The sequence below is a fragment of the Penicillium expansum genome, assembly GCF_000769745.1.
Source record: "Penicillium expansum strain MD-8 chromosome Unknown contig313, whole genome shotgun sequence".
Classification (NCBI taxonomy): domain Eukaryota; kingdom Fungi; phylum Ascomycota; class Eurotiomycetes; order Eurotiales; family Aspergillaceae; genus Penicillium; species Penicillium expansum.
Window position 1 is genome coordinate 190454 of NW_015971264.1, and position 12221 is coordinate 202674.

The 12221-nt window shown below is 51.0% G+C and overlaps 6 protein-coding genes across 6 annotated transcripts; 3 read left to right on the forward strand and 3 right to left on the reverse strand.

Annotated features, from left to right (window-relative positions):
• Window positions 1–151: 151 nt before the first annotated feature.
• Window positions 152–2163, forward strand: PEX2_092430 (uncharacterized protein; the record flags this gene model as incomplete). The annotated part of the gene is made up of 2 exons (XM_016746513.1): window positions 152–174; window positions 234–2163. The coding sequence occupies 2 exons, from the start codon at window positions 152–154 to the stop codon at window positions 2161–2163; spliced, it is 1953 nt and encodes a 650-aa protein (XP_016600229.1).
• Window positions 2164–2822: 659 nt separating this feature from the next.
• On the reverse strand, window positions 2823–3755 carry PEX2_092440 (PaaI family thioesterase; the record flags this gene model as incomplete). Its single annotated transcript, XM_016746514.1, has 2 exons — window positions 2823–2849; window positions 2907–3755. 2 exons carry the CDS (start codon window positions 3753–3755, stop codon window positions 2823–2825), a joined length of 876 nt encoding a protein of 291 aa, XP_016600230.1.
• A 682-nt stretch (window positions 3756–4437) lies between these two features.
• On the forward strand, window positions 4438–5172 carry PEX2_092450 (uncharacterized protein; the record flags this gene model as incomplete). Its single annotated transcript, XM_016746515.1, has 1 exon — window positions 4438–5172. The coding sequence occupies one exon, from the start codon at window positions 4438–4440 to the stop codon at window positions 5170–5172; it is 735 nt and encodes a 244-aa protein (XP_016600231.1).
• Window positions 5173–6268: 1096 nt separating this feature from the next.
• Window positions 6269–7760, reverse strand: PEX2_092460 (URC4/urg3 family protein; the record flags this gene model as incomplete). The annotated part of the gene is made up of 4 exons (XM_016746516.1): window positions 6269–6897; window positions 6981–7154; window positions 7206–7533; window positions 7605–7760. 4 exons carry the CDS (start codon window positions 7758–7760, stop codon window positions 6269–6271), a joined length of 1287 nt encoding a protein of 428 aa, XP_016600232.1.
• A 367-nt stretch (window positions 7761–8127) lies between these two features.
• Window positions 8128–10574, reverse strand: mak5 (ATP-dependent RNA helicase MAK5; the record flags this gene model as incomplete). The annotated part of the gene is made up of 3 exons (XM_016746517.1): window positions 8128–9006; window positions 9060–10268; window positions 10335–10574. The coding sequence occupies 3 exons, from the start codon at window positions 10572–10574 to the stop codon at window positions 8128–8130; spliced, it is 2328 nt and encodes a 775-aa protein (XP_016600233.1).
• Window positions 10575–10785: 211 nt separating this feature from the next.
• On the forward strand, window positions 10786–12081 carry PEX2_092480 (tRNA methyltransferase TRM7; the record flags this gene model as incomplete). Its single annotated transcript, XM_016746518.1, has 1 exon — window positions 10786–12081. One exon carries the CDS (start codon window positions 10786–10788, stop codon window positions 12079–12081), a length of 1296 nt encoding a protein of 431 aa, XP_016600234.1.
• Window positions 12082–12221: the final 140 nt, after the last annotated feature.

Consider the following 12221-nt stretch of genomic DNA (forward strand, 5'->3'; position numbering starts at 1 on the left):
TCTCCGCACGATCTCATGCCTTCCAAGGTTCCTAATGGACAGGGATAGCAACCTTAGGACCTAAATCAGAGATTAAACACTATTACAAGACAAGCCGAGGCAAAATGGCTCAAAATATGTGGTGAACAGAGCTGGATAGCTCGTCTATAAAATGATCATGATGCCTGGGTCTTTGTTTGTCCTCGCTACAGCGCCTTCTCCTGGTTTTGCTCATTCTGTTCTCGATTACATAGCCCGAATGATCCCACTTTTCCCAATCGGTACTATATTGGTGGCTGCAGTCATTGCCTCACCTTTGAAACATGTACCGGCCCCCCCCCGGAGCCTGAGCCCATTGAGGTTGTCGAGCTGCCTCTACCTCCCGTCTCGAGCAACTCCGCTCCGGGTTCGTGTAGCTCCATCATCAACCCACATGGTACCGGCTGCATAGCCCAGATAGGCGGTGGCTCTGACACCAAGACCATCGGAATCCTAGCACAGGGCGACTTCCTCCCCGATGGTAAGCACATCATCACCATGGTCACCTTCGTGGGAGCCCCGGAAGCCCCTGAAGCTGCAAGCATCTACACCGGGGAGCAGATTATTCTCGTTAAGACGGATAACTCAACGTTCCTTAACGGTGATGCCTGGAAATGCCTCACTTGCGGTATTCCCGCCGCCAATGCCGTCAATATCACGGACCTTCTCGACTACCCGCAGGCGTTTAGCGACGGCAAGCGTATCCTCGCTGGTGACAATATCATCGACTGCGGTGAATACAAACTCACTAGCCCCGAGTGCACCCCTGACGCTACCTTCATGTATCCCATTCACTGGGAAACATCTGCGGATGGCGAAGGCAAGGGCGGCGCTCTCCGCGAGCTCCGTCTCCATCCCGACAGTGTCCACCTCGGCTTCAGCTCCTTCTATAGCAACAACGGAAGTATGGGACAATATGCCTACTTTTCCCGGCTCCAGTTCAACCCTTCACCCACGAAAGGCCTGCCTTTAGTCCCCCGCTACGACCTCGTCAACGTGACTCGCCTGGTTGACGCCAATGGAGTGCAGCCCCTCTCAGTCGATGGCGACGAGATCCACGTAAACTTTGACGCCATCACTGTCGGTGAGCTACGCGGATTCTCCGGCAGGGGACACGAGGCCATCTACCTCGGTACTCCCTGGGAGTCTTCCAACATTGACGTCTTTGCCGTTCACCTGCAGACCGGAAAGATCCGCCGCCTGACCAATCACCCGGAGTATGTCGACCCTATCCATGTCTCGCCCGATGACGAGTGGTTTGTCATCGAGGACACGCGCGGCTCTGGCCGTCAGATGTTCTTGGCCGGCATGCGCGGTCTTCCACCCCTCACGGATTTAGTGAGTACCAGCGTGACTACAGCAACGCGCAACAACGGTGCTCGGCGCTTCTTCCAGCCCTTCCTCCTTGACCGCGATGGTGATCGTGGTGACTACTTTGGCCAGAAACTCAATGGACCTGGCCGGGGCATTCCAGGCAGCGGCGATGTCAACGATCCTGAATGGAACGCAATGGCCGAGCCCAGATGGAGTCCTAATATGACTGAAATTGTATACTGGCAGGCACAAACCATCTCCCCTCAATGTGGTGGAAACAATCCCCTGCCATGCTACCCATCCACCGCACCTGGAGGCAGGACATACCGTCTAATGCTGGCCAAGCTTACAAGCCGAACTCCTAAAATTATCTCACCCGCGGAAGAAGCGTCTGATGTGATCCCGTGGGGTGAGCCCTACGTTCCAGGAAGTATCCCACGGAGCTCTGAGGGTCCCCCCGCGGGCGAGTATACACTCAAAGGCGAGGTTTCGGGCCATGCTGACGTGAGCCTCGTCAATGGAACAGGAACTGGTTCCGCTTCCATTGGCACTGTTGCGGTGATCTACCATGATTACTCGGATGATGGAATAAACTTCCTCAATGGTTGGGAGAATGTTACTTCTATTTCTCTGTCACCTACTCTAAATCACGTTGACTGGTACTCGGACCTGGTGCGGACAGGTAAAGATGGGTACCTTGCTACTAAAAAAACTAGTCCTGATGGTTTCCACCTGGAGCTGGACGTGATGACGAACATTTTCAACGCAAATGGCACACTTACCACAACCGTGGATGGCGAAATCTATGAGCAGCCTTTAAATAATGCCTAAAGCGGTTGGGTCAGTGAGATTGGTGATGATGGGCATCTACTTTCCATGTGGGCTGAAAGGATGATAATGTTTGAGTTTATAGGAAGGGGGGTCATTACTGCTGATGCTGATCTAGTACTACCTCCCTTGTTATCTTCAAGTAGTTTATGAACTCTTCTGCTCATTTTACCTGATGCTATATGTACTATTCGGCTCTTAGCTTCTGTTGAAATAATATTTCCCGTTTCTACCGCTATGATTTTTTTTACTTGAAAGGGATCGAGACCGCTAGGATGAAGGCCAGTCCATTTTTTTTTATGGGACGATCTAAAGAGGAAGGGTTATATATGATAGGATTGGCGTGTTGTATTTGATTGATGTAGCTTACTTAGGCCGCTCACCCCTACACTCAGTGAGCCAATCAGGGTACTCAGTGAACAAAAAGCTGCAGGTAGGCATTAAAACGGAAAGGGAAAGATCTCGAGAGCTAGCCCTGGAGGGATTATCCGCCACATATATACTTCATTTTGTAGGTAGTTAATGGCCTTCAAGAATCATGGTCAAATTAGTAAATTTGTAAATCTATCATTCTAATATCTATCAATCGTATACTCTATAACTGTATACTCTATAACTCTATACAACGCAGGGGAATAACCGATTCTTCACACACAGACACACTAGTTCGAATAAATCTTCACCATGGACTGTGAAAACTGTTAGCAAGGCGCACTACATGCAGATAGAACAAAGGGATAACTCACATCCGCAAATTTAGGCTCAATAAACAAAGCCTTAGCCTCAGCAACCATTACCGCACGTTCACTATCCTCCCGTAGCAGACTAGGATCAGAAACAATGCCAGTGGAGTCCGCAGGAAGTGGGAGAGTCAAAGGAAGATAAGTCATCCGACCCTCAACCCAAGATTTCCGACCCTCAACCTTAACCGTCTTAGTGCGCAGCACATACATCCGGTCGGGAAGAGCCGGTTTTCGGAAATCCACATTGAGATTAGCCGTCATACCCAGCCCGCTGGGTAAAACAGCAGAAGCGCAGCGCGCAAACACCTCATCGAAGAGAACAGTGAGCAGACCACCGTGAACAAATCCAGGGTGACCACATAGGTCTTGACCGATGTGGAATACTGATACAACGCTGCTGGCTCGGTCGGCGTTCTCGGTTTGTGCTTCGATCTTGTCGGTCGATAACCACATGTAAGGTGCGAAAGCAAGCTTGCCTGGACCGGCCAAGCTCCCGCCCACGAAGTGATGCTGTCGGATGGGTGCTGGGATTGCGAGATGGGGACGTGTTTCCTTGTAGGTGCTGTGGGTTTCGCGAAGGGTTTGAACGAGAGGGATTTGGGAAACGAGGGTTTCAAGGGTTATAGATTCACGGTGCGGTGATTGAGCCACAGGTGGTGATTGTGACTGAGTTTGAGAAAGGAATGGGGGTGATTCTGTTTGGCTAGGGAGTGCTTGGTTGTGAACCACTGCCGACCGTGTTGGGCCTTGTTGGTGAAGACGCGCAATAGGCGCTGCGGGCGAGTATGTTTTGAATGCCGAAAGGTTTTGCGATCGGAAAAGCCGACGCGCGCTTTGTGAAATGGTTGACATTCTGGGAAGTAGGAAGCCGATATCAACTCTAGTTATGCATGTTAGAGGGGCTTGTTTGATCGCCGACCGGGGTACATACTGCAGACCAGGGTCGGATTATTCGGGTCTTATTGACTTTGTCGATCTTTCAAGGGCGGTTGATTGGAGTAGGGCTAGGTGATATATGAAGTATACCACACTTGGACTTTTTTTTTGCGATGACGATAGATGTAAAAAGATTGTCCAATTTAGACAAGAGACCCGCCACAATCCAGATTGGTCCTGTTTCTCTTTTTCTCTGTTTTTTAGAGCCGATTTTTCTCCTGTTGGACCCAACAGTGGGGCTCAAAGCCTTGGAACAGCCGATGATCGGACCGGGATGCCAAGAGATATAGTTCGGGATGCCGAGAACTATAAAATGCCGTAGATCTATATCAATATATCTTCAGTTCTCAACGTACAATGACGGAGAGCTGAAGATAAAAGGTCGTCGTATAGCGTATTCGTATAATATGGTGGTTTTGAATGGGGGTCCTTCCTCGTTGGGAGGTGAACGCAGCGCGCGTTGACTGTTGTGCTCTCATGGAACGGCTCTCACTCTCGTCGTCCCCCTTCTCGTTCCCCATCACACTGCCATCCATCTGGTATCATCTGCTCTCTTCCATTAGCTTTCTGAACTGTTATTTCTCATCGTATCTTCAGAATGTCTGATGCAACTGACTTTTCTTCTTCTCGCGGGGCCTCTGCCCCCGAGACCACTACCAACCCGTTCAGTTCTGGGGTCGTCAATGCCTCCCAGACTGTGAACAACCAGTTTGGCTGTGGTGTCGTGAATGTCACCCAGACCATCATCAGCCCCTCCGGTTCTGGTGTGGTTAATGCCACCCAGACCGTGAACAACCAATTCGGCTCTGGCGTGGTCAATGCCACCCAGACAATCACCAACTCGTTCGGTTCTGGCGCGGGCAATATCCCCCAGACCGCCACCAACCCATTCGGTTCTGGAGGGAACAGCACCACCCAGACCGCCACCAATCCGTTCCGTTCTGGCGTGGGTAACGTCCCCCAGACTGTCACCAACCCTTTCCATCCTGGCTGGGCCAATCCCCCCCAGCCCTATAATCCTTTTGCTTCTGGTCGGAGCAATCGCCCCTCGACCATCAACAACCATTTCGGCTCTGGTGGGGGCATTCCCTCCCAGACCACCAGCAACCCTTTCCGCCCCGCCCCCGCCGACGATGATGCCCCCCGGACCCCCAATGGGGGATTGACCAATGGTCACTCCCATGGGAGGGGTGGGGACTCCGATGAAGAGGACCCCTACGGCCTCTGGCAGAGCCTGGACGCCGCCCTGGACTCCATCCTGGCGGAGAGAGAGGAGGAGGATGCTGCCGAATTCAGCGACGGCGACGAGGACGCCTACCTGGATGAGGCGTAAGCAGATAAATGCTTAATCTGAGTGCAAGGTATGTATTACATTCTCTTTTCTCCTAGTTCCCAGTCAGCTTCACTTCAGTCTATTATCACTTTCAACTCACATCGGCTTCATTGCTAACTCATTTTCTTGTCATCTAGGTGCCGTTGAGGAGAGTGGCGGTGGCTTCCTCGTCGGGTTCCTCCACCTTGCGGTGCCCCACCACGGCTGATCTTAAGCGTGGTGGGGCACAAATGCTATGACGAAGGGGAGAGGGGAGGAGGGGAGGAGGGGAGGGGAGGAGATTGGGGGTGCTGCTTCTTTGAGTTGGCCGGGGAGGCTGACGATGTATGATTTGGATCGGGGACGTGGGCGTTTGCTGTTTCACTCCGGCCCGGGGTATGACGTTGCGTTGGGCTTGCCCAGTGCGATTGTCACCCAGGCCAGGGGCAGCCGCTCATGTACTGGTCCCATTGTGATGAGTATGTTTTGTTTTGTGTTGCGCACGTTTGTTTTGAGTTGAAGTGAGCATTGGTGAATATCATTTTCATTTCAACTCCCACATCAGACACACTTATGACACCGGAAAGGCACACCAAGGCTGGAAGTAGCTGACAAGAGTGTTGGTGCGCTCAAAGCACGAAGAGCAGAGTTGAGAGCTCTCATTGCCTGATCTATTACCTCGACAATACGACGGTACGATACGATACAATACGATCCGGTGCTGCGCGCGCTCGAACGCGCGGGCTGCAAGCCAACATTTTGGAACTTACCCGGATGCCCTAACCGAACTCATGTAAACGGTAGCTAATGACGCTGACTGATGACGACGATACAGCTGCCTCTAGGGGTTTGGATTCCATGGACTCCCTGCAGACAGAAGGATTCATGATACTTCCACTCTACTAGGAGTGAATGATCAACGGCTCTCATAGTAAAGGTTTCTATGCAAAGCGAATATGAATCGGAGGTCGATGATCCGATCTACAGTATAAGCTGAAGAACCTGGAGCCATATTTTATCGAGTCTACAACCTATTCCGGGGGTTGAAAAGCTCAAGTATATTGAACAGATCTATTTGAAGAGGCTGTTCATGCATTCAATACTAACAATACGGCTTCTAGAACAAAGTACCATCACCAAAGTTCAAGATAGGACTACACTTTGTCTCTGGACGTTTAGCCGCTGCAAGCTCACGACCCGCTTTCCAAGAGCCCGCCTCCAACACCTGCGGTAGAGACAATTGGACACCATCCAGACGAGCGAGAATCTTCGTGTGCAGCACATCGAGGAGCGCAACAGTCATCGCTCGCCATTCCACAATTTCGTCATCGCCCGCACCGAACGAAGGCAGGCTACCACCCGAAAGACTCAACCCTCGCTGCAGTGACTCGGGCTTCAATTCTAGAACTCCCATGTCGACAAGCATTCCTCCGTTGCGGTACTCCGGCAGACCAGTTCCTAGCTCGGTATTGGACCATGAGACTGAGAGCAGACGAGAAAATGGTACCATCAATGAGTACCCTAGCCATTGGGTCAACTTATGGAATGGTTGGATGTTGGAGTAGGGTTTCGACTCCGATCCAGGCTGCTGCAAAAGTGCTTGTAGAGGCCACGCATCGCCGATGGGCTGTCCGTTAACATGAGTACGATCAGATGGCCAGATGGGAATCAGGAGGCGCTGTAGCACGTTCCAAAGATCCCGGTAGTCGAGCTTGCCGCTCTCATTGGACTTGGCAATGAGGTAGTCTAGATGTTTTGGGAACTGTTTAGTCACTTTGATAATAAACAAGTCCAGGACTAACTGGATTTCATGGGCGATATGAACTTACCAACAAGATTACCAGGGCGACCAGAGGGACCAAAGATATCTTTCAGATTCACCAAAGATTCGCCAAGCTTACGGAGAATATCTGCGCGTGCAGCTACTCCGATCATGGGATTGCCATCGTCGGCCTGGAGTCCACGCGATAAGATGTCTACATTGATATTGCGCAATGCATCGCCTGGGTCGAGTCAGCAAATATCGCACTTAATATAAGAGCGCAAACGCCTACCATTAGCGGTGTGTTTCACCGACGAATCCTTGCCAGCAAAGTCGCCGTTTAGGAACATGTGCAGGGCCGCCACTGCAATACCCTCGCTTCGATTGAGCGTCAGACCGCTTTGTGACTCGTTGAATTTCCAAAAGTCTCCGGCGCCAGCATCTAAAAGGACGGAGACGAAGAAAAGATCTATCAATCTCCGTGTCTTTTCGGTGGTGTCACATTTCTCCTCATCCCATTGATCTAGGAGAGTGGCTATGCGGGGAACCCCGCCGACTTCGAAATGCTGCCAGCGTCCATGGGGCGGAATTAGGTGATACTTGTCAGGGCCGAAATCGCGCTATGATAGAGAGTGAGCCTTTTTATACTTCGAACTGTTAAGTATTCGCTCTGGGGATGCCATAGCCCTACCTGAATTAGTTTAAGTACGTAGTCGGTGGCATCTTCCATGCGTTCAGGGTGGTAATTGAAATGATTCAAACGACCCTCCTCGGCTAGTTTGAGGACAATATGGGCTCTTGTACGGACGGCTTCTAGGCCTAATAGTTCTTCAATTTGGGGATCCATGTTGATTGAGAGAATGGGAGAGGTGAGTCTGGGATCAACCTTGGAACCTTGGAAGGAAGTGCGTTTTATCACTCGGAGCTAGGAAGGCGGGGGAACATATGCACTTATGTAAATAGCTGCATATATGCCGAGTAAACTAGTTACCTTTAGGTAAAGTGTGTTGAATGTCATAGACTATCCTGCTCAGGGTGTTGGGGTATTCTTTGTCACTGATATGTTATCTGTCTGATATCGGAGAAGTCCGATAACGTTGGGCTGTCCACTTTTAAAGGATTAAGGAGTCAAGAACATATGCAGAGTAGTTTTGGTATAGACTAAATAGTGATGCTATGATTTTTACAAACCCAATGCTTCAGTAAATTCAAAATTAGAAAGTCAGAGGGTCAAGGTGGCCCAGGAACGCGTCGTTGCCCTCACCACGAAGGAGAGCATCGATGTCAATGCGACCGGCTGTAAGATACTTCTCACTGACACCGATGTTCACTCGGTGGGAAAGGTGTTGCTTGAGCTCCGCACGAAGCCCGGCCATCTCGCTCTTGCTCAATTCGCTAGCCTCCTTGTCACGTCTTTCGCGGCCACCACCGCGACCACGGCCTCTACCCTTAGACTGATCGAACTCGTCACTGTCATACTCAACACCGAGATCGTCGGCCGCAGCGCGGAGCCAGTTGTCCTCGGTGTTGACCTTCTCCTTAGCGATAGTGGAGTCGGTAATTCGCTTGGCGAGAGCCATGCGGGGGCGGAGGCGAGAAACCACTCGGCGATCAATGTCGAGAGACTCGAGAGGAACCTTCTTGCTAGGTCCCTCGGGGTCATCGGCCTTCTTCGCCTTCTTGGCATGGATCTTGCCAGCGAGACGGGCAACACCGACAACCTCGTCAGGAGCACAGATGAGGATACTCTTTCCGGACTCACCGGCACGGGCAGTACGACCGGATCGGTGAACGTAGGCGTCTGCTGTGCGGGGAACGTGGTAGTGGATGACGCAATTAATGCCCTTGATATCCAAACCACGAGCGGCGACGTCAGTGGCGACAAGAATTGAGCTTGGGTTGGCAGTAGGAGATGAGAAACGTTCGATGGAACGGAGTCGGGCTTTCTGGGCCATGTTTGAGTGGAGTGCGAACACAGGAAGTTGAAGAGCTTGCAAAAGCTGAGTAATGCGGCGGACAGCGGAGATGGAGTTTGTGAACACAATTGTGCGGTTCTTGGGATAGTAGAGAAGCACTGAGTAGAGATAGAGGTCCTGATCATTTAAATTAGTATCGGTATTCGAGCGGCGCGAGGAGAGTGTCTTACCTTTTCCATAGCAGGGCATTCAACGATTCCTTCCTTGAGTCCGATCGCCATCTGTGACTCCGGGTTCACATCGATGAACTTGGGCTTCTCTTCGCGGAAATTCAGTTTCTTGAGAAGGTACTCCATAGAAGCTTTGTTGTCCAACATATCACCACTTGACCAGCGGCTTTTGCCTGCTAGCTTTTGTTGAAGATCCTTGTGGAATGTGGCCGAGAAGACAAGAGTCTGCCTGTGAGATGGCGCCTCCTCCTCCTCCTCTTCCTGTTCTGCGTCTGCAATATCTCCGGCCTGGTGTTTGTCTAGTGCATTAAGGATATCCTCGACCTCCTTGAAATGCCCTTCACTCAGCAGTCTGTCCGCCTCATCGACGACCAGGAACTGGATTTTTTGCATTTTGCGGATCAATCCCGTTCCCGTGCTCAGAATCTCCCACACACGTCCAGGGGTTCCAACAACAATATCCGCCGTTGCAAGCTGTCTCTGCTGCTTCTGAATAGACATACCACCGGTCACAAGAGCGATTCGTGCGTTGGTATCAGGGGAATTGGCAATGAGCTCTCCAATGTGCTTTCCAAGCTGATGCGCTAGTTCTCGAGTGGGAGAAAGAATCAATGCAATCGGGGATTTGTTCTTTTCAGACTCGTCAGACTGTTCTCCGTGTTTCCCTCTCTTGTCCAAGTAATGCTCAATAATCGGAATACCGAATGCCAATGTTTTACCGGAACCTGTGGAGGCCTTTCCAACAACATCGTGGCCATCGAGAATGGCAGGAATACTGGCCTTTTGAATGGCCGATGGGGAGCTGAACTTCATTTTAGAAAGAGCCGTAAAGGTCTCGGGCGAAAGATTAAGCCCATCCCAAGCCGACACGTCCACGCCGTCATCCTCCTCGACATCATCGAGAGCCGCGAATGAGAGCCCGGCCTTGATGTTCTGGTTTTGAGCAGGTTTGGACTCCTTGGACTTTTGCTCCTTAGGCTTTTGTTCCTTGGACTTTTGCTCTTCTTTCTTGGCTTTGTTTTGCTCCTTCTTCTTGTCCTTCTTCGACTTCTTATCTTCCTTCACTTCCTTCACTTCGGTTGCAGCAGGAGCCTTCTCGGTGGTAGTAGACTTTTTGGACGAGTCCTCGTCGCTAAAACCACCCCATTCCTCTCCGTCATCTTCAGACGGGGGTTTGATAATCGATTTTGTTGGCTTGCCAGACTTGGCCTACCCATCCAACCAGATGTATTAGCGTTTAGTCAACATGATCGATCAAAGCATGCAGCCTCATACCTTGAAATGAACACCTCCGTCACTCTGTTTAATGATATCCACACCCTCAATCTCTTCCAGTCCAAAGAAACCCTCTGCATCCTCCATGCGATCTGGCATAGCAACTTCCTTCCAGTTGAGGTCCTCAACTCCAAGAGTGCCATAATCGTCGTTTGTAGCTGCGTCGGACTTGACTGCCTTCTTGCGTTTGTTTGCCTCAGCCACCTGGGCTTTGGGATCGCGTGCTCGCTTTTGACCCATTATGAACGGAGTAATTCTTGAGTATTACTGTGTGTTCCGGTAGACAAGTGATCCAAGTACACCGTCGGGGAAGATTCGCAAAGAAAAAAAGCGGCAGAAAATTTGGTCCGCCTTTGGAATCTTATCTTTTCGTTCCCCACGTTCGCCGCAAAATTAACCCACTTTGACAAACTAGGACTGCCAATTGCGCCTGAGCAGCCTGTTTTTCAAGATGGGCAAATCATCCAAGGACAAGCGCGATGCTTATTACCGTCTCGCCAAGGAGCAAAATTGGCGCGCCCGTTCCGCCTTCAAGCTTATCCAGATCGACGAGCGATTCGACCTATTCGAGCACGAGAACCCGGACAACGTGACAAGAGTCGTGGATTTGTGCGCTGCACCTGGAAGCTGGAGTCAAGTGCTCAGCCGTGTCTTGATCAAGGGCGAAAGCTTTGGGCGGCGAGCATGGCTCGAGAAAAAGCGGACAGAACAACAGGGATTGGAGGGCGCAGAGACAACGACGGTCGATGAAGATAAAATGGACTGCGATGAGCCTTCCTCAAGCTCGGAATTAAAGCCCCGAAAGAATGTCAAGATCGTATCCATCGATCTGCAACCCATGGCACCGCTCGAAGGTATCACAACACTCAAGGCTGATATCACACACCCCTCTACGATCCCTCTCCTCTTGCGCGCTCTGGACCCAGAAGCATACGAACAACCATCCACATCCTCCGACGCTACATCACAAGTCACAGAGGCTATCAGACAACCTCACCCCGTCGACCTGGTCATCTCCGACGGTGCCCCAGATGTAACAGGTCTGCACGACCTAGATATCTATATTCAATCACAACTCCTATACGCAGCCCTAAACCTTGCAATGGGGGTTCTCCGACCAGGCGGCAAGTTCGTCGCCAAGATCTTCCGTGGCCGCGATGTCGATATTCTCTACGCGCAACTGCGGACCGTCTTCGAGCGCGTCAGCGTCGCGAAGCCACGCAGTAGTCGCGCTAGTAGCTTAGAGGCATTTGTGGTTTGCGAAGGCTTCATTCCACCTGTCAGTGACAGCGGAGTCGTTGGTATGGCCGCATTGAAAAATCCACTCTTCGGCGGAGCCGTAGCTCCAGTAGCCGTGTCAGAAGATGGCAATGTGGGCGTGGAAGTCCGCGAGGAAATCGACCAGGACACGGAATCCCGAAATACCTTGTCACAACCCGCAACGGTTAGCAATCCCACGCCCAATTACTCCACTGAAGTCCGTCATCTTCAAACCACAACATCACAAGACCGGCCCCAACCGCAGAAACTGTCGAACAAGTTCGCAGTTGAGAACCGGTGGATTCCGTCGTTCATTGCTTGTGGTGATCTTTCCGCTTGGGATTCCGATGCGACATATACTTTACCTCCGGATTATGTTAATCTGGATCCTATCCAGCCACCTACTGCACCACCTTATCGTCGGGCATTGGAGTTGAGGAAGGAAAAGGGTGGTGCATATGGAAAGACCAAGTATGGGCTCAAATAGACCCAAGTGAGTGGTCATATTTGATTGTTACGTTGCATGAGTTTCAAGAAAAAGATGTATGTATAGACGACCTAGACACGACATAGCATTTTGGATGGTGTTCCTATGAATGGCATTGTCTTCAAAGCCGATACCCAAGT